At 39.1% G+C, this 21,830-nt stretch overlaps 1 protein-coding gene across 4 annotated transcripts in view; it reads left to right on the top strand.

The window, feature by feature from the left end:
• Positions 1–21,830, top strand: part of FOXJ2 (forkhead box J2) — a 1,179,137-nt gene that overhangs the window by 1,020,611 nt on the left and 136,696 nt on the right. For 3 of the 4 annotated variants that reach the window (XM_044079672.1, XM_044079673.1, XM_044079671.1), the window contains one exon: positions 140–317. In XM_044079672.1, the coding sequence (XP_043935607.1) occupies positions 140–317 (178 nt within the window). The remainder of the gene's footprint in view (positions 1–139; positions 318–21,830) is intronic. The other variant, XM_044079674.1, reaches the window with a different exon arrangement.

Raw genomic sequence — 21,830 nt, 5'->3', positions numbered from 1 at the left:
AACTAGTTACATTTCTGCATAAGGTATTTCTGGTTTATGCAGCAGTGTATCCCTTTGTGTAAGGGGAGACAAATTCCTTGTCCATTTCATGTTATTGTCAGTAACCTTCCATTTCATTGACTGTGGTTTTATCGACCAGCAGGCATCCATGGGTACGGAAACGTCCAGCTCCCGCAGTGCTGCAGATGCACAGCCGTCTCCCTTTGGTGCCACAGATAACTACAAGTTCTCCTTCACAGACCTCAGCTTCCAGGACCTGAGCAGCTCATTCCGCAGCCTGTACAAGTCAATGCTGGAACGGTCATGCTCACAACACAGTAAGTAAAAGAGGGGGAAATATATTGACACAGAACTGAGGGAGGAGGAGTGTTGCTGATGTCTGCTGTAGATGAAATGCCTTTTTAAATATCTTTTTGACCCCATTGTCCTTGTAACCACAAGTGTTCAAGCCCTGCTGGTTTATTCACACCCCCCCTCCCCCATTCCTTACAACACAAAATCGATGAATACCATGAGAGAGAGGATAAGATGGAATTGGGCCATTATTCATTAAGAATTCAGTTAGGAGTTTTTTTATGCTACTCTTGGTCAGACAGCACAGTATAAAACCTACTACATTGGGCCAGCACGGGTGTATGCTTCCACTTACTCTGCTGAAGTGGTACGCACTCGTTGTGGGCTCATACTCTCCATTGTCCCTACTGCAAATGCTGAACTTCTGGGCCTTTCTCAGGTAATGTGTCTCATTAGCCAGTTCTCCCCACCCCAGCCCACGATCTTCACTTTCCAGCAATCTCCTCCAGCACCTAGGTTGCTAATTGGACCTAGAATAACTGAGGCATAGTCAAAGCCAAAACTTGTAAGCCACAGATCTGAGTCACTGCAGATGGACTGTCTGGTTGCTAGTCTGAGGCGCTCAGCCTTTGCGTTTGATCTTAACAGGTTATGACCTCCTGTCTTCCATAATTACCATTTATTTATTTATTCATTCCTTAGATATTCTCCCACCCTTTTATCATCAATAAAATTGAAAAGAATGGTAGAAAAGTCTTCCTTACTATTACAAACTTTCACCCTAACGAACCATGGATGTAGGGGGGGGGACTTGCCATGCTCATGTTAACCAAAAATTATATCCTTCATCATACATTTAATTCACCTGTTCTTCTTCAACGAGCCTTTTTTACTGTGACACAGTTAGTAGATGCCTGTTTCTAAATCATATGTTTGTGAACTCTGCTCCGCGGTACGGACTGAAGTCATGCCAGAAGTGCTTGATCTGAGTGTAACAAACCTGGGGGAGCATTATACTTCCCTAAAGGTGTATTTCTTTTAAAACTTTTCATCTTTCACCAGTCATCTTTCTACTCATTCTGGGAAGGAGTATGTAGGTAGAAGTAAGAGAACTCTTGAATTGGTTTCTCAAACCTATGAACTCAAGCTTATTGCTTTTTTTTCCCTGAATGACAATCCTGCTGAGTCCATTCAGCCATACTGTCTCAAACTTTCTTAACCTGAGGCTGTGCACTTGGATTTCATTATATTAAGTAGGAGTATGAAGGGGGCTGACTGCTCACGCAAAACATATTAGTAGCTGTCAGCCTGTTAGATGTAATGGGCGCATAGAATTGATGTTCACTGAAAAGCAACTAGAAGAAATGTGTCTGAGCCAATCTAAAACACTGGTAACACTGGTAACAAAGAGACACCTAGGAGTGTCAACCAACATTTCATTCCCATACAACTGATATATACAGTTTTCAGGGTGTGGGTGAGGGTGTTCGTACTGTCTGATGCCTTATATTCATTCACCTCAATATAATCTAAGCAAAGTCAGTAAACAAGAGAAAACTATCATAATACCAGTTTTCAAAATCCCAAAGCAGCAAGCCTGAATATGTCATCAGTCTGAAACAAGATATTTCATTAAAAATGAAAAATCCAGTAAAAGTAGCCAACTCCAAATCCAGCTCCAGACAAGTGACAAGTGGAGTACCTCAGGGTTCAGTCCTGGGGCCGCTCTTGTTTGGCATCTACTTCTCTGAAGTACAGGTCAACACTAAGGGACTCTGGCTAACAAAGTTTGCAGATGACTGCAAACTGGGAGCCATTATTGAATCCCCAAATTATGTGGATACTCTACAAAAGGGCCTTACAGAAACAGATGCTTGGTGCCAGAGCCATGGGCTCAAGCTCAATGCCAAGAAATGTATTGTTATCCCCTTTGGGAAAAACATGTATCCATGAATTACCATATAGGTGGCAGTACACTAAACACAGAAAGTGTGATAAGAGACTTAGGGACACAGGTGGACAGTGGTCTCACCTTCGATAACCACATCGCCACAACAGTCAGGAAATCCTTCTATGTGGCACACCTCATCACGAAGGGCTTTTCATCCAGAAAGAAGGAGGTCATTGTCCCACTGTACTCATCCCTCATTAGACCCATTATAGAATACAACGCCCCATTTGGTATGTACCTCTCAAGACATCTGCAACAACTGGAAAGGCCTCAGAAATACCTCACTAAAAGAATCACAGGCCTAAAGCAGATGCCCTACACTGACCACCTTAAAAAACTCCAGCTATACTCTGTCATATATCGTCTACTCAGAGGCGATCTCTGCTTAACATACAAGGCCATGTCAAACCCAGAGCTGTTGGACATGCTACAAAATCCCAATCCCTCAGAGCTCCAGGGATCTAAACCTTGTCATCACAATAAACAAAACATGCTGGAGGGATAGGTTCCTGACCCAGAGACTCCCCAGACTCTGGAATAGATTGCCCATACATGTCAAGCAGAGTGCCTCTTTGGACCTCTTCAAGAGGAACCTTGACAATTGGATGGGAGAAAGGAAATTCACCCCAGGGATCCCTGCTAGACAGGGGTCCAGGAAAGTAAATAATGTGGGAAGAAATAGCCAGGGAATTGTTATGGCTAGGCTTGTATAGGCCCTAGGGCTGATAGCCTAGTACCAACCTATGAACCTATGAACCTATGAACCTATAAAACTGTTGTGCAGCCTTTGCAAATTTTCCACAGATATTTGAAATCCAAATAATCATTTTCTACTCAGAAATAACAATAAGATTTACTACATTCTTTCAGGGAATTGGTAACCTTTCAGTGTTAAATTCCTTACAATATTTGCCTCCCTAAACAGCTGCCCTGTAAATAAATGAAGTGCATAATTATTTTTTTAAATCACATTGCTAAATATTATTTCTACAGTCTTCATTTTAATCAGTGCAGTAACCCAAAGCATATCAAATAAAGCTTTCCTTTCATTAATGTATAAAAACAGCAAGAAATTCCAATAGAAGACATTAGAATTAATATGCAAAATAATAAAATACATCAGTAAATAAACACAGGGTGTTTGAATTAAACAAAATACTGACTAAAATATATCTTTAATTTTCGCATGAGATTATGACCTCTTGTGTTCTCACAACCTAAATATTTCACCTGTGAGCCAAAACAGCATGAGGGGGGAATAACTGATTTCCTATCAAATGCAATATTTACTTAGTATGAGACTCCGTAGCAGCCTTAGTCGAGACATTCGTTTTGTGGGTATGGAGTTAGTAGCAATCTCATTTGGGTGCAGGGGCCTTGCCCCCACTTAAAAATACAGTGAGAGTGTGCACCAGTGGTTTAGAAGCATAAAAACCTAATTATGGCCCAGGTGACCCATGTTCAAATAGCAGCTCAGGTCATACCTGTAAACTGTCCAGATTTTCGCCTCATATTTTTGGTCTGTTCCTCATAAAATTTGTGGGGTTTGGGTAAATCACCAAGGAATGAAGTCACTAAATAATGATATACATTTGAGTTTGAGTTCATATCTTTCGGAAAATGTATGCCAACACAAATCCCTGTCATTCTAGCAACTTTCTAAATTTATTAGAATAACTTATAAAATCTGTCCCTGTTTGTGGGGCTTTGTTCCCCATTATGTTTGGTTTTGTCCAGATTTCTTGTGCTAAGAGGTTGAGAGAGATAACTTAGTTGCTCACTGGCACAGACTGATGGGATTGGAGTACTGTCTGGTTGGGGGCAGTGCGCATGCTCAGTGCATGCTCACTTTCTATGATTTCCCTGACCTCCACCAGGGAACCAATCATGTGGTGATGTCTTGGGGGAGTGTCCTGCTAACATCAACTCCATGCAAAAGGGGAGAGGCAGTTTTGTGCTGATGCACATTGCATGCCTCAGCCTCAGAGTGTTACTAGACAGGTCAGCATGGGAGAAAAGGGGAAAAACCCTTCCATGACAGCAGTATGAGGCTACTCCAAGATACCTCAGTCTCCTGGTTAGTCCCAAACATGATTAGAGCAAGGATTGAGGAGATTGGGAGGATTTAGTAGACTTAGCAGTCAAGGAGATGCAGTTGAGAGCAGCCGATAGCTGTGAGAAAGGTCAAAACCAGCATAATGACACGCGCGCACACACGCACTCTCGCACACACACACACACACACACACACACAAAAGAAATACAGTACTATTTTATTTATTTATTTTATTTATTGACATATGGGAAATGACATATGGGAAAAGGCCAACTCGGCCAGAGGTACCCTTTTTCAGTGGAGGCCTGGGAATTAAAGCTCCAGACACACAAAACTCCCTAAATACATTACGTAAGACTAGAACTACGGCATAGGCTAAGATTATGAGTACTGCTCTATCCTTACATTGAAGTTTGACTGCCATGAGTCTGTCACTACTTCTGATGGCATCCCACACTGTCTTGTGAAGCCTCTCACTCACCACAATTCCCAAACCATTTCTAGTCTGTTCTTCCCCTGATTACTTGACTCTGGATCCCAAGTAAAGTGGCTTTGCTGCACTGTCCTTCCATCTTGTCTAATGGGTACAGAGGATGTCCAGCCACCTCCTTACCATCAAGTACTGTCATTGAATATATATTGAATGTTGCAATCCTTAATTCATGTTTGACAGGTTTATTGGTTTTATATAGAAGACTCCTACCACTGTTAGCATGGGTCCCTGGTGTAGGTTGAAGTAGGCCATGTTCTCAACCTACTTATGACTGGAAAATATTCATGCACATTTTCGGATAATATTAGTCAGTTTGACCAAATCACCTACTGCAGCCAGTTTTTAAACTGTCGAGTGGCTATCCATAACAACCGCTGACAGTCTGTGATCCATGTCCTCATATATAGAGGATACTGGCACCACATCTGAAGCCCAAAGTGGTTGGTATATACAACCCTTCCCCTGACAGGCACCATCTAGAGTCTGTGCTCCTGCCCACAAGTCCATCAGCAGCCTAAAGTGTGCTTGTGTAACCACTCATTTGCTTGCATGTACTGAGAAGTCAGTGTTTCTGTTCAGTACACGTGGGCATGTGGCCTAACATATTATCTTCTTCCTTGTCCATATCAGGTCATTAATTCATTGCTGTCCTCTCTGATGGACTTTGTCCACTTGTCTCTTTTTCACCCCTGCAGAGCATAAAGTTACTTTCAAAGCACATACATATCTGCATGGCAATGGATTCTGTTGCCATATCTGCATGGCAATGGATTCTGTTGCCATCAAACACTCAGCAGGCATGTTGAAAGGGCATCAAATCCACATGAACACCTGGATAAATACATTTTATTTTATGAATTTAAGCCTTCTCAGTTCCATTGTCCCCAAAATGGCTTTAATTTCATAATGCAAGTCAGTGATTCAATATCTAATCAAGCATGGCGACTGTCAAAGAAATGGACACTTAATTGTCAGGCCCATCAACAAATATGTACTTAGTCACACTTTTTGAAGGACCCTTATAATGAATATTTCTGCTGAGGGAGTGTCCTCATTACTGAATAATATGTATTTGTTGTAGCTAATCAAGTAGGTACCATCATTGATGATGAAGCAAAATTTAACTTCAAAGCATAAAAAAATCAAAAACTTGGGCTGCTTCTTTCCTTCTCCCCTCCCTTTTCTATGCTGCCCCAGTCCTAACTAACATACAATCTTCAACCCTGTCCAAGCTTCAACAAACATACTACAAAATAACTAGATCTGTCACTAACTCTCCTTACACCTCCCACCACTGCCTTGCTCTAAACTCTCTCCAATGGCTGGAGTTCCCCCAACAAGTCCTCCTATCCCACCTTCAAATTGCACACTCTGCCCTACCCTCTCCACCCTGGTTTCCTCTTACACGCCCAATTGTACTCTCCACACCTCTAGATACTACTTGATGTTTACCAACCACACAAAAGCATTGGTAAGCTACTTTACAAATTCACTATAGCACAAGCCTGGAACAATCTCCTTGCACATATTAGATCTGTTCCCCATACTGAACACTTCAAAAAAGAACTTAAACGTCACCTACTAAACACCAAGTCTTGCCCCTGTAATGACCCTACCTAACCTACTATACTAATGAATTCTGCCTAACCTTATTGTTTCACTCCAACCTCATAGACTGTTTCCTATATCACCTCTTTAGTCTCCTCCCTTTAATCACACTCTTGCTACAAAATGCACCCTTACTCTACTACTTCACCATATGTACACATAACTATTACTTCCCCAGGTCTAAATACCTCTCTCTGTTTACTTAATCCATATACTCAATTGCTGTCTCTGTGCAAGGTCCATTGCTGCTCATTCTTTCATTAAAAATAAATACAATTATGAGTATTATACTTCCCTGTAGCATTTTTATTTTGTGTTAAGAGTTATGTTTATAACTGTAGCTTATATTACAACAGAATAGCAAAATTTGCCACCAAGGCCACATTCTCATCCCACCATTGTAAGTCACTGAAGCAATTAGGGTGGCTGGAACTCCCCCACCATCTCTCATTCACCCAACTAACTACTGTGCACAAAATAATCTACAGACCCACAGACTGTCCTGCTCTCTCAACTCTACTTGCCAAATACCATTCCAGCACGCAGCTAAGATCTAAGCTTCTAAAAGTAGATAAGCCCACCTTACCTGCTGGTCAACTCCTCTATGCCTTCACCATCGCCAAACTATGGAACTCACTTCCCCCTTCTATAAGAAACACAGGCAGCACCACCACCTTCAAACAAATGCTGAAAAATCATCTCAACTCTTCCTGGCTGTGTTCCTGCTCTATAACCTAACCTCTTCACTCTCCTTATATGATTACTAAACTCCTATGTCTTTTGCTACTAGTGACTGATGATATTTTCTCCATATTTATTTTTATCTTCACTTGTTGATTCTGGTACAATAATACTGATCTCTGTTTATACCAATCTGATTGATTTCATTGAATTCTGCTTTAATGTATATTTTCTGTATATATTGCTGTAATCAAACAAAGTAGATTCTTGGTTTTATGTATATATTCTGTATATGTTACTATATTTACTACCTGTAACACTGTTTCTGCTTCTGTACTAATTAATGTTTATATTTTTTTCTGTATCTCGTTGGAGCTTTTCTCCCCGGGCCTCCACTGAAAATGGGTTATTTTAGGCCCAGTGGACTTATCCCGGTAAACAAATGCAATAAATAAATAAATAAATCTATTTTTTATTTGAATGTAAATCTTATGTACCTTAAATTGTCTGTATCGGAGCTTTTCTCCTCGGGTCTCCACTGAAAATAGGCCTCTAGACCAGTTGGACTAACCTGGTTAACAAATGTCAAATAAGTAAGTAAATAAAGTACATATGTGTTTGATTAGATTGTTCAGAAATGAAGTGCAGGGAAGAGTTATTGTATTCTACTCCCCGTTTTCTTTTGTTGTCTTTTCTGTTCTCAAATTTAGGTTGTATAAGTAGTGGTCATAGGTCTGGGGACCTCCTTCCATACAAAAATGCTGACTCTGTGTGTGTGTGTGTGTGTGTGTGTGTGTGTGTGTGTGTGTGTGTGTGTGTGTGTGTGTGTGTGTGTGTGTGTGTGTGAGACCACCTAGTAGTACACATTTTTGTTACATAGTGATTTAATTGCTGTTTGATTTCAGTGTTTTTTTGACAACTGTGGGGTTTCAGTTTATGGTCTCCATCCTCTTAGCATTTGATTTTGAATTTCCTCTGTATGGTATTCTAGATACACTGATCATTTTGCTGCTGGGAAGTGGGACGTCTTTTATTTTCTTTATGGACATACTGGAAAAGGGCATTTCTAGGTGATGGGAGTATTTTGTGGAGCCCAAAAATGGAGGATGTACTATACAAAACCACTATGAGATGTGCCATTACTAGAGAAAAATAACTCCCCCCCCCCCCCCCCCCCAAAGGATAATTTATGCTACCAAACAATAGCAGATAGCAAATGGAAAGTCTAGATAAGGAAAATGTTCTTCAGATGTTGAAGAAATTGTGGAAACATTGAATGTGATTGGTAGAAAAATAGGAAATCTACCAGTGTGGCTGTATCAGCTGGAGAATGGCATTGGACTGCTAACAACAAAAGGGAAAAGACAAAAAAACTGTTGTGGACTTTAGAGATAATGAAACTGAAATCCAAGAAAAGATGATCGGAGATCTTCCATCGGTAAATTGAACCCAAGCAAATAGATTGGATGATTTATAGAACCATAACAGCAGGGATGATATATGCATGCTAGACGTATCAGAAATGAATTCTAGTGGAGGATTTCAGATATTTTATTCAGGATCATTTTTTAAAAGTACTTCATGCTTCAAGAGGGGCATGCACTCTTGAAGTTGTCCTCCTTTGGATGAGATATTAAACTGAGGTCCCATCTGCTTGAGTTGGTGGTAGCTCAGGTGGATGTAAAAGACCCTATGGCATCTATCAAAAAGAGTAGAGGAAGTCCCCCAATAACCTGCCGAAATTTCCTTTAGTAGTATAAATGCCACCTTGGCTCTCCCCTGAAAAGAAGCAACTAATCTGGTGGGACTAACCTTGTCAACAAGATATAAATAAGATAAAACAACTCATTTGGTAAGGTGCTTACCCCTCATTGAGACCTGAGGGGGTGGAAGTAACTGAATCCACTCTTTGGCTGCACTGAAAATAGGGAGGCAACTTTGAAGGAGACAGATAAACATGACAATTGGCTGCCAAGCAGGAACTGCACAAATGAAAATACAATAAAATACAGGAAAACTCGATATTAACATGGCTATGTAATTGCAGTTCTGTGAGATGAGAGTAACTAGTAAAATGGAGCACCTCCATAAGAGTACAGGAAACCAAGTAGTAGGAGTTAAAACACTGTTTTGAAGGGGTTACATATGGAGTGGAAAAGCATAAAAGAGATCAGAATTGAGAGAGAAAGAGCAAGACAAAGAACTGGAAGAGCTTTGCGTTTCTGGCCAAGTCTTCCAAGTTAGAGAGCTTAAATAATGAGTAAAAAGGTCACCCAGGAAAACCAATTGGTTAAAAAACACATAAAGAAAAATCTAGCAAAGCTAAACTTTCCACTGTGTGATACCTAAAACCTCTTGTATCAGAAATACCTCACAAAGAGGATTACCGGCCTCAAACAGATGCCCTACGCAGATCATCTAAAAAAAACTCCAGCTTTACTCCATCGCATATCGCCTACTCAGAGGCGATCTCTGCCTAACATACAAAGCTCTGTCAAACCCAGAGCTGTTGGACATGCTCCACTTAAAGAAATCCCAAATCCTCCGAGCTACACGCTCTAGGGACCTAAAGCTTGTCACCACAATAAACAGAACATGCTGGAGACTTCCCATACCCTGGAACAAACTACCTATCTATATCAAACAAAGCTCCTCATTAACACTCTTCAAGAAAAATCTTGATGATTGGATGGGAAATAAGAAATTCATCCCGGGGATCACATCTTTGGCTGTGCTTGACAGGAGCACAGGAAAATAATTTTCTTGGGTGGCAAAAGCCAGGGTACCTTTTTGACTAGGCTTATATAGGCCTTAGGGCCAATAGCCTAGTACCTAACTATGAACCTATGGTGGAGGTAGTTATGGGTGAGAGGTAGAAGTGTAGTGTTAGTGTGGCAGATGGGTCTGGGGGAGGTGAGTTGATTTGTGGGAAGTTGGCAGTGAGGTTAGCTATGCTGTTTTTAAAGGAGGAGTTAAAAAGAGAGGCAATTTCGGCTGGGACAACGTCTAGATGAGGGAAGGATTTTCACTTTTGGCTGGGTTTAGTAGAGTTAATGGAATTAAAAAACTTAGGATTTTGCTTATGGTAATTTTGCAATCTAATGTAGTGGTCCTGTTTGTTTTTGCTAAGTAGCTTTACTTGGTTACGCAATTGTTTGTATTGTGTGAAATCTGCAGGGTTTTTATTTGTGTTCCATAATTTCCAGGCCTTGTCCCTAGCTTTCATAAGCTGTTTGGTGTAGTTGGTTAGCCATCTGGCCTGTTTGGCTTTGACTCTCCTATGTCAGGGAGGAACAAGCCTGTCAAGTACTTGGAGGAATATTGAGTTAAAGTACTCAGCAGCATTATTCAGTGGTAGGATTTTGAGTGGATGCCAGTTGATATTTAGTAAAGTATTATTAAAGGTATTTGGACTGAAGTGGGATAGGTCTCTAGCATGCTTATAGTGATGGGTGTTAAGTACTGGGATTGATTTACAAATTATGTATGCTGGTAAGTGATCACTAAAGCTGTTAGGTAGGGTACCTATGGATGAGATTTTGTTAGGGTCAGAGACAAGGATCCAGTCCAGTATTGAGCCACTGTCTTTGTTTTTTGGGCCTAGTTATGGTAGAAATGTGTTTGGTATACTTAAATAGGTTGATACTATTTGTTGGGTGATAATGCATGATGTCTAACCAGTTAATGTTAACATCGCCAAGTATAATTGTTTCATTCTCAATATTTTTGGTTAACCAGGCTAGGATTTCTTCAAGTATTGGAATATTGTTACCGGGGGGTGTATATGTGACTATAACGCAGATGCTTTTGCTGCTGTTCATTTTCATATAGGATATTAGTATTTCGGCTGTAGAAAATATGGAAGTGGGCTTGTTGTATGGAATGATATTAAAATTATTACGATATAACAGAGCAATGCCCCCACCATTTTTCTTGGGCCTATCTGTTTTCAGGCAAGAGAAGCCAGTTGGAAGGAATTCTGAGTTTTTAATATGGGGTTTTAGACAGGTTTCGGTTGCTGCTAAAATATCAGACTTATTATGTTCAATCCAGTATAATGCAGTATAGTGTAAACCATGTAAATCTTTGCTTTTGACTGTAAACGTAATGGTTTTGGCAAGCCTATCCGTGAAAGGTTTTGTGGTAAGACTGTGCGCCTAGTTAGCCAATAAAAAATAAATTGCTAGATAGACAAGACCATCAGGCCTATCTTCCCTCAACAGACGCTAGTCAGCAACTTATTGCAAATCAAGCAATTTAATTAAAACTACATTACTATTGTGTAATGCACAAGTATAAACATGGACAGCTTACAAAGAAGTCCCAAGGAAAAGATATTTCTGATCTGTCAAAGGAAAGTCCTCTCATTTAGTATTATTTAGTAACTTTAGTCTTCACTGATTTGCCAAAAAACACACATTTTATGAGGAACAGGCCAAAGATATGAGGCAAAAATCTGGACATTCTACAAAAATCTGTACAGTTGAGAGGTATGCAAATAATAGCTGAAGGAGTCAGAGCAAACAAATAATATGCCCAGATGTAAAAAAGAAATACATTTAATTTTAGTGCTGTAAAAGACCACTAGATGGCACCAAAATACTGGTGGCCAGTTTCATGTATATGAATAATCAAAAGACAAAACATCTAAGGAGCATTTAAACTTAAAAAAAAAAAAATATATATATATATATATATATAACAGATGTAAAATAAAAAACTGAGCAATAAAAAAATATACTTCCTACAAGTTATAAACTGAAAAAAAATGTCAGGGAATTAATGAAATGTTTCAATTTAAGACTTTTTGTTTGTAAATGGTAGAAAATAAGTTCTAGGTGGTATTTTATAAGGTGAAGTGTATAACATACTTTTAATTTCACAGTTTTCTGTTTTAGAGCAGCCTGGAGGATTACATGCTGATTTTTAGTGCAAACTCCTCACTTTGCATTTTTATTAAGGGCTGACTCTAAATATCTTCCTTTTGGTCCTAATGCTACTGTCACTCAGTGGCATGACATTTAGATATATACTCAATTTAATGTATACTGTATTTTTGAAAAGATGCACTGGTGAAAACAAGTTTTGTTCAGAGGCATTTGTTTAAGGCTGGAAAATGTATTACAAGTTTTGCTGTAAAGGTGCAAAGCATTGGGCAGTTCCTGTAGTTGGACCAGACAATGGGTCCAGTTCTCTATAAGATGGAGCAGGCAACATTACTTGAGGTTAGTTGCATTTAAGTGCTCTTGTATGACATTTACTGAGGTTGTTACTTAGAAATACAGCTGACTTTCCCTTAACAGTAAATCCTGTGTCCATATGTATGTATGTATGGAAGTGTTGGCACCAACATATCAAACGTCAGCTGATCAGACTGTACTGGCCTTTCCTGATTGAGGCTGCAGTACAGTGGGGAATGGGAAATTTGCCCTTTCCCCACTGTAGTGCAATCTTTGAAGGTGTTGGGGGAACATGATTGCTTGCTACCCTACAGAAAAATATGTTTTTCTTTACATTGTGGATCAAAGATTTGAGTTCGATCCTTTGTGGTTTGGTGTTATGATATTACGCTAATGTCATACACCCGTCTACACACAGTATTACTAGATTTACTATGAGTAACTATGGATTTATTTGCAAGATTTTAGGCATTTCAGGGTTAATTTATGCCACTTCAACCATAAATTAATAAAATTATAATGTTTAGTTTGCTTACACAGATTTTCATCTACCCATAATTGTAGTAACCCTACCTGAATGTTTCTTTAGCTGGAACAGGAAATCCACTCATTCTCTATACCCTTGAGCATCTTAGCCAAACTTTCTAAGTCCAGTACAGTCCAGCAAAAAATAATCTGTTGGATTACCCCACTGTACCCTGGAAATACACTTAATTTTCCACACTAACAGACAACAGTAGTGTAATGACCATTAAAACATAGACACAGTGTGGCATTCTCTTCTGCAAAAGATGCTTCATAATCAGTCCAAGATTTTACCTATTGTTTGTTTGTGTCTTTTGGCTTTTCCCGGTTAGGGGTCACCACAGTGGAACTCCGGTCCGCTAATGATTGGCAGTAGAGTTTCACGTGCTGGCTTGCTGGGCCTAAAGCACAACCTTCAACGAAGGAACGCCCATTCACGCATGTCGCCACACAGAAGACGCTCTAACTGAGAATCGAACGGGCAACATCTAACTGTGAGTCGACAACGCTACCGCAGCACCATATTATAGAGCTAGCATCAGCATTCACGCCTTCAAAATGCAGAATATTACTGAAAAAAACAACAAAAACACTCACCCTGTTCAACCAGCAGTGGCTATGTCATGTCACTCTAATAGAACTCATAAGACTGCCAATACACCACTCCCCCCATGAGGGATATAAATACTGTATGACCCTATATGGGTAGCAGTGAAATGTGAGTGCATCAGACTTTAACACTGTAGAAGAAAGAAGGCATGAAGGAAGACAGCTGCATACTCATCGTACCACTAACCACCATCCTACTCCACCCACTCAGACAATTATGTAGCACTGAGACTTGGCCTACATATCCAAGAAATATCTTGAACATTGTATTTACTTTTTATTCAGGCTTGTTGAACAGGGTAGTAGGCTGATCCACAAAGGATTGATGTCAGGCTCAGTCCCGGCATCACCATGTAGAAAACAGCAGTACAAAACAATACAGGGTAATAGTACAGTGGTGGTCTAAAGCCGTACTTTGGACATAATGATCAGTAACCAGAGAGAGCATTAAACAAGTTGAACATGGAGATACTTATTATATTCAAATATGCATTGACCACTGTAATGTACGAGTTTAATTTGTATAACAGGATTAATATAAAGTTGAAACAGGAGTAGTTAGAGAGAGAAAACTGTTAATAATGAGGTGGGGAAGAAGTGAGACAAGAAGTCGATAGTAAAGTCCTTTGCACTACCTTTTACAGCTGGAACTTACTTGATTATTGTTAATACTGTGATACTTATCTACCCTGACATTTCATTATCGTTAAACTGTGACCCTTTACTCTGACATGTAACACGGTATACTTTATCTACCCTGACATTTGATTATCGTTAAAACTGTGATACTTGACCTACTCTGACATTTTTATTTTCTAAATTCTCTTTAACCGCTGCTCTGTGTAACCTAAAATTTATTTTTTTTTTATTTTTACTTTTCTTTAATTGTTATTGTATTTGTAATGCTGTTACTTTGACTAGTTCTAACTTGGAGCTTTTCTCCTCGGGACTCCATTGAAAATGGGCTCCCCAAGGCCCAATGGACCACTCTGGTAAACAAACTGCAAATAAATAAATAAAATAAAGTATTGCAGGGGTTATTGATGGGGGGAGTAGTAGATTATGGAAGGATATTAATAGAAAGTCACATGGTTAAAGAGTAGTTGAGAGCCAGGGACCAAGTGGGGGTGAGTACAGTGAAGGGGGCAGATGGGATATTGGCTGACTGGGTTTATGTTGTGGGATATAGGAGTGACTGAAGTATTGCATGCCAACCTCTTCTGTAGGAATACTATTAATTCGGTCCTGAATTGGGTGTAATCAGTGATGCTGTGAATATCAGCAGAGAATGAAGCCTACAGTTTAGGTGCAAAGATAGAAAAGGTGTACTGTGTGGAAAACATAGTCTGTGCATCAGAGTATTTAAAACTGGCTGGTATTCAATCCTTTGTGGGGAAAACAATTGGCACATCCTAGTGGTTCATAGCAGTGTTCATTATTTTATGGGGGAGACAGCCGGCATGTGAGAGTATTTCATAGTGATGGTAATTTTTTCATGGGGAAGACAGTTGCCATGTCAGAGTATTTCACAGTGGAGCTCATTCCTTTATGGAGAAAGCAGCTGGCACATCATAGTGTTTCATAGTGGTGTAATGGTGTTTGACAGTGGAGCTCATTCCTTTATGGAGAAGGCAGCTGGCACATCGTAGTGTTTCACAGTGGTGTAGTGGTGTTTGACAGTGGAGCTCATTCCTTTATGGTGAAGGCAGCAGGCACATCGTAGTGTTTCACAGTGGTGTAGTGGTGTTTGACAGTGGAGCTCATTCCTTTATGGAGAAGGCAGCTGGCACATCATAGTGTTTCACAGTGGTGTAGTGGTGTTTGACAGTGGAGCTCATTTCTTTATGGAGAAGGCAGCTGGCACATCATAGTGTTTGACAGTGGTGTAGTGGTGTTTGACAGTGGAGCTCATTCCTTTATGGAGAAGGCAGCTGGCACATCATAGTGTTTCACAGTGGTGTAGTGGTGTTTGTTTCTAGATAGAGAAGCATGAAGCTGCAAATCTTGTTTCAGAGAATTTTTAAATTTCTGAGGTTTTATTGAAAGTATCGGCAAACAGATGCAGGGTGTATTTAAGCTGGGGATGGAAGACATTGTTATGGATGGCTTTCCATCTGTCTGGACAAACAGAGTGCGAGATTTGGATATAGTCAGAGAGAGTGTGATTGACTTTAGTTACCTTTTATGCAGTCAATATATAATGGCATATTTAGAGTTGAATCGAGTGTTACCCAAAGTGTACTTCTCAACTTCTTTGCACAAGAATTTCAGACAAAACTAAAAATAATTGGGGAAAAGATGCTCAAATTCTGGGACAGAATTCACTTAAAAAGTTAATAGAATGACAGGTTTTGCATCAACTTTTGTTTTCATAACCATAAGAGTTCTGGCACTGTAATGTATCGTGCCATTGACTTGACTGTAGTTCTCTGTGATTTACCAAGAAATCAAGTTTTACTAGAGACAGGATAAAAATAAGAGGCAAAATGAAGGGTATTCTGCAAAATCAGAGACAATTAAGAGGTATACCCCAAGGTGCTTGAATGAGGGTACTCACTTAATTGGATGCTTGTTTGGGAGGTGGGTAAAGGAGGTAGTTTGGCTAGTTTTTGTGGTGAGCCCAAACTATATGACTACTTTCTTAGGTTTCATTGTTAGCTGTTTTTTATGCCCATTTTTAAAAAGCTCAAAGAAAAAGTAGAGCTGTCTCTATTTTTCTAAAATACCTTATAAAACAAACAGACAAGAGGCTTGTTACAGCACCTCTGTTTCAAATGCACATGAACAGGGATTTTACCTAAAATCCTCCCAAAAAAATAATTTCCTCAGAAAAGGAAGCTAAAGTGTGGGGAAATCCTGCAAATGCACCAGTAAGCATAATGCCAATGTGCACTATACCATTATAATGCCAGTGTGCATTATATCATTATAATGCCAGTTTGCACTATACCATTATAATGCCAGTGTGCACTATACCATTATAATGCCAGTGTGCATTATATCATTATAATGCCAGTTTGCACTATACCATTATAATGCCAGTGTGCACTATACCATTATAATGCCAGTGTGCACTATACTATTATAATGCCAGTGTGCACCATACCATTATAATGGCAGTGTGCACTATGTCATTATAATGGCAGTGTGCACTATACCATTATAATGCCAGTGTGCACTATACTATTATAATGCCAGTGTGCACTATATCATTATAATGCCAGTGTGCACTATATCATTATAATGCCCATGTGCACTGTATCAGTATAATGCCGGTGTGCACTATACCATTGTAATGTCAGTGTGCTCTATATCATTATAATGCCAGTGTGCACTATATCATTATAATGCCGGTGTGCACTATACCATTATAATGCTGGTGTGCACTATATCAGTATAATGCCAGTGTGCACTATATCATTATAATGCCAGTGTGCACTATATCATTATAATGCTGGTGTGCACTGTATCAGTATAATGCCGGTGTGCACTATACCATTATAATGCCAGTGTGCACTATATCATTATAATGCCAGTGTGCGCTATATCATTATAATGCCGGTGTGCACTATACCATTATAATGCTGGTGTGCACTATACCATTATAATGCTGGTGTACACTATATCAGTATGATGCCATTGTGCACTATATCAGTATAATGCCAGTGTGCACTATATCATAAAGCTACTTTGCATGCAGTAATTCCACTACTACAGTCCGTCCTGCATGGTGCTAAAAAACAAATTTCAGAAGAGCTAGAATTAACTGCTTATGCCCTGAATGTCCTAAATTGCTAGGGGCTCAGTATTCACACTTTGACTACCAGACCCTGCTTTATCACTATCCTGACCACTGTCTTGTAGTCCATTTTTAACAAGACCCACAGTGAGAGTCCTCCTGTTCCAATTATACAAATGCTGTCTGTCCTGGAGCCATCCTACGGTTCACTTATATAGTGCCAAGTGTCCAAGAGCTGTAATACTAGAATAATTCTTACAGAAGTAAAATAATAAGAAATACTATACTTCCTGGGACACCGAAGGCAAGAAAGGTCACTTCTGAATCTGCCTTCTCCAGAAGTATTATAGTGTGCAGTAGTCTATCCCATAATCACTGGGGAGTATCTCCCTAGAGGCACTAAAAGGCACAGAAATGATACGGGATTCTGTCTGCCTTCCTAACATATTTTCTTTAAAAATAATATACTCCTACTTACAGCAGACCTTCAGACTCCACCTGCAGAACCACACAACACTTATCTTGGCTAGCTTTACTCAAGCTGAGATAAGAATAGAGCTTGCTCCTGTTTCCCTGCATCCCCTGCTTTTTTCAGCCACACCACACATATTGCCCATTCATCTTTCCCTGTGTCCCCTCCTTTCTGCAGCCACAACACACATTACACATTCCTTTTTACTGTGCCCCCCTCCCGCTTTCTGCAGCCACAGCTGACATTACATAGTACTTTTTTCCCTGTGTCCCCTGATTTCTGTTTCTGCAGCCACAACTCACGTTACACATTCCTCTTTCCCTGTGTCACATGCTTTCTGCAACCACAGCACACATTAGACAGTACACTGTTTCTGGTGCCAGAGATACCTCCAGCATACCCCTTAGCTCCTGTCAGAAAGGGCTAATCTCCATTCTGCAGATGCTTTATCAATGCAGTGTGACCCCTTCTTTATATGGGAGCTGCTCATTACCTATCTTTAAGGAGTGCTTCCAACATTCACCAACAGAGCCCTGTGGGCTCTCAGTATCTTTTATTTATGTATAAAGTTCCTCAGTAACTTCAGGCTTTTTCACTGTCTGTCCCATATACAGGACTCTAGCCCCTGTTGATGTGCAACTTATCAAACTAGATAAAAACACAAGAGTAGTTTGAAAGTGGAAAGCTAATTTGAAATTTATCAGACATAAGATAGAGAATTATGATCATGTTTCCAATTGTAACCACATTAGTATATATATACATATATATATATTCAAGACGTGGATACCAGTCCTGAATAAGAATGTTTTGGAAAATGTGCTGTTTAAATTTAAATGTAAATATTTTGGTCATTATACAAATGAAATGCTACTTATTCTGGAAAATCTTCTTTCATTAAAAGAAAATATCTGACAGTAGTGACACTAAATTGTCTACAGACTTTATTTTGTGTCCAGTGCAAGATGTCCATAGTCTGTTTATCCCCTGTACCATTCTATGCAAATGATGTTAGTCCTGAATTTGAATACTTCGGTTTCCAGGATGTGCCTCATTTAACCAGAAAGCAGTAGAGTAATTTTGGTAAAATTAATGGGCTAACCACCGTTGTATGCAAAATGTTAGGGGGGAAAAGTCAGCAAATCAAGGCATTTCTGACATTTAAATACTGGTATTGCATTCTCACAGCTGGATGTGGTTTTGTCAGCCTTTGACAATGTTGAGGACTCCCAAAGGTCAGTCTGTATTAATGTAAGTCAAATCCGGATCCAGCACTAGGTAGCCTAGGCAGCTGACTAGGGCCTGTCATATTAACAGTACTCAAATAGAACCATTGCCATTCAACCATTCAACAGACTGGAGCATTAGCAATGGATTTTCTTTGCAGGTATGAGTTATGTGGTAGGCAACATTAGGAACACAGTTTAGGAATTTGACTACAGCCGTGTGTGTGTGTGTGTGTGTGTGTGTGTGTGTGTGTGTGTGTGTGTGTGTGTGTGTGTGTGTTTGTGTGTGTGTGTTCATAATGTCCTAGTTAGAGAGGCCAGCTTAGTTAACTAAGTGTCTTGTTCAGGATCAAACCCTGTACCTAAGCTTCTTGAGGCAAGAACCTTAATCCTTTACACCAACTGCCAGACCCTTTGTTGAACACCTGTGGATTACAGTCAGTCAATCTGTCAGCTATTAAAGGTTCACAGTTTGTGTTTCACAACATACATATTGATATAAAACCTGGTTTGATGATTTTTATGTGATTTATAGTAGTCTGCTTTTACTTCTCTGCTGATTTTTGCCTCATGTTTATGCCCTGTCTTTGAGAAAATTACTTACCCAGACAGTGCAACTGGAAATTTGGGCTAGGTTACTCAGTGGATTCCTGGACTGCAAGCTTTCTAATTAGTACCTATGAAGTAGAGTAATTACGGGGTAAAGGTAAATGGCAGCATGATGACATATGCCATGTTCTTTGGATGTGATCATTAGTTTCCTTAATCCTAACAGTGTGTTTATTATTTAGCTGTGGATAAATTAGATAGCATGAAATCTGAGTTTAATGTTAATCACATTAGCTATAAATGCATTTCTAATTTAGTTTGCCTTTTTGCAGGCACACAAGTGTGAAATGCACTGTTTGGACTACAACAGTTTGTCTAGCAGTTAGTTCAGATGAGTGAGTTATATGAGTTAACGGGCTGCTTCCTGTAGTACATGGTTCGATTCCCTCAGCTTTCATTTGTCTTCTGTGACTCTAAATTACTTCACCAGACAGTACTCTTGGGCTGCTCCTGAAAAAGGACACTTGTGTCCATTGGGCTGTCCCATGTTGTTAGCAAATGCGTTATGCATTTTGTCTTTTTGAATTCCTGCACCCTTCACAGAAATGTTAATTAGTACTTCAATATATTCTGTTTGAGTATGTAGTTTAATGGGATGCCAGATGCATTTTCACTAAATATGAGTTCCAAGGGAAGACAGCTTTACTGTTTTTCATGCTCAATCTGTTTTCAGTGTGAGAGTGTTTTGTGAAGTTGTGTCACTTTTTTCTGTAAAATTTGAAATCTTACTTTTAAATGAAATACAAATCTGTGTGATATAAAGAAGAAAATAGTGTTGATGGTAATTGTAGAGAGACAGACAAGTAATGAGATATTGGTATAGCTGGGGAGGGACTCTGATTCATTACCCTGCGCAGAGCTCCATTTGTATACTGTCTGGCTGTGTTGACTCTGGAAGTGTATGCTGAAATAATATAGCATTATTAGCTATTCGTGTAGATCATACCAGCACTGAGTGATGTCAAAAGGGATAGCTATTCTTGATGACAGAGGAGACATAGTGGGGTCAAAAATAAGATGTAGTTGTCCTGTAAGCACTGAAATGTAAAGATGTCTACCAGAAGCAACTTCTGCATTAATAATCATTCTCTTTAATGCAGAATTTTGTTCTATATTTGTGAACATTTCTCAGGGTTTGTGACCTTATTTCCAGGAATTCCTGACTGCAGGGGTTTTGTTGTAAAGCATTTGAGCTCAAAACCAGTTAGTTTTAAATTAAAAGTTTTTTTAAATTCTCTGGTGGGAGCAAAGGGCTGATTCAACCCATCTGAGTTGGGAACTGCTGGTGGAAGGCTTATTGTATGTTTATCTGATTGGTTTGAGGGGTTAACTGTGTAAAAGTCTTGCATCCTGCTTGTATAAAAGCCTCTTCTCAAACAGTTACCTGTGCCGCATATATAAGCAAACCTGTCCAGTTTAAAATCCTCTATAGGAAACACTGTCCATAGTCCCTCACTGTTCACAGCTACTGAAAGAGCTGCCAGTTTGTGCCGAGGAGAAGAATAATTCTTTCTCTTGAATTTTGTATTATTTCTTCCAGTTGATGTTTACCAGCTTGAGCTCCCATTCCAGGTATCCAATAAACATTAATAAAAGTATATAATTTGCTTTTAATCTCTAAAGTCACAGAACAATGCATTCCCTTTTCATCATTATGTGTATTTAAAATTTTAGGTACTGGCAAACAATTGTTCCATAATATAGCTACCTCTGTTTTCTTTTGTTTATAATAAGAACTAGTCAAAACAGTAAAATACTTTGTATTAAGTCTGTCTACATAATCTTGTATTAAATGTGTTTCCTGTAAGAAAATAATCGGGGAATTAAATATCTTTAGAAATGTGTGTAAGCTACCCCTCTTGTAACCATTATTTAATCCATTAACATTAATGGATAGACATTTTAAGTAAGCCATACTGTAAATATAAAGAAAATGCAAATAATACCCTTAAGAATTCACAAGTTGCTGGACTGCTTATTTATAAAAGTAAATCTAGCAGCTTTATAATAATTAACTGCATGCATATTATTAATGAAAGTAGACACCACTGAAAGAAAAAAAAAAGTGTTATAACATTTTAAGCGTAAATATCTATTTTGCGTCTTCTCCCTTATGGAGTATAAAACTCCTGGTTTAAATGGGAAACCCAAACACACCAACCAATCAGTAGGTATAAGTCAAACCTCCTTCTACTAATTTTTCTGAAATAGGAAAAACAAAAGATCTCAATCATTGAAAAAATAAGAGAAAATTCAGATTACACATTATTATATTTTAAACTTTTACTATTCTCTTATTATTATAGATTTAAACTATAAAGTATAATATGTGATTCTGTTTTGACCTGAAAAGTGTAACAAATAATAAAATATCCAATAAAATATCC

This window comes from Protopterus annectens, chromosome 8.part0 (assembly GCF_019279795.1).
Source record: "Protopterus annectens isolate FY-2018-M chromosome 8.part0, PAN1.0, whole genome shotgun sequence".
Taxonomy (NCBI): Eukaryota; Metazoa; Chordata; order Ceratodontiformes; family Protopteridae; genus Protopterus; species Protopterus annectens.
Note: the sequence above shows the minus strand (reverse complement) of the source record. Positions and strands in the feature narration are given on the sequence as shown.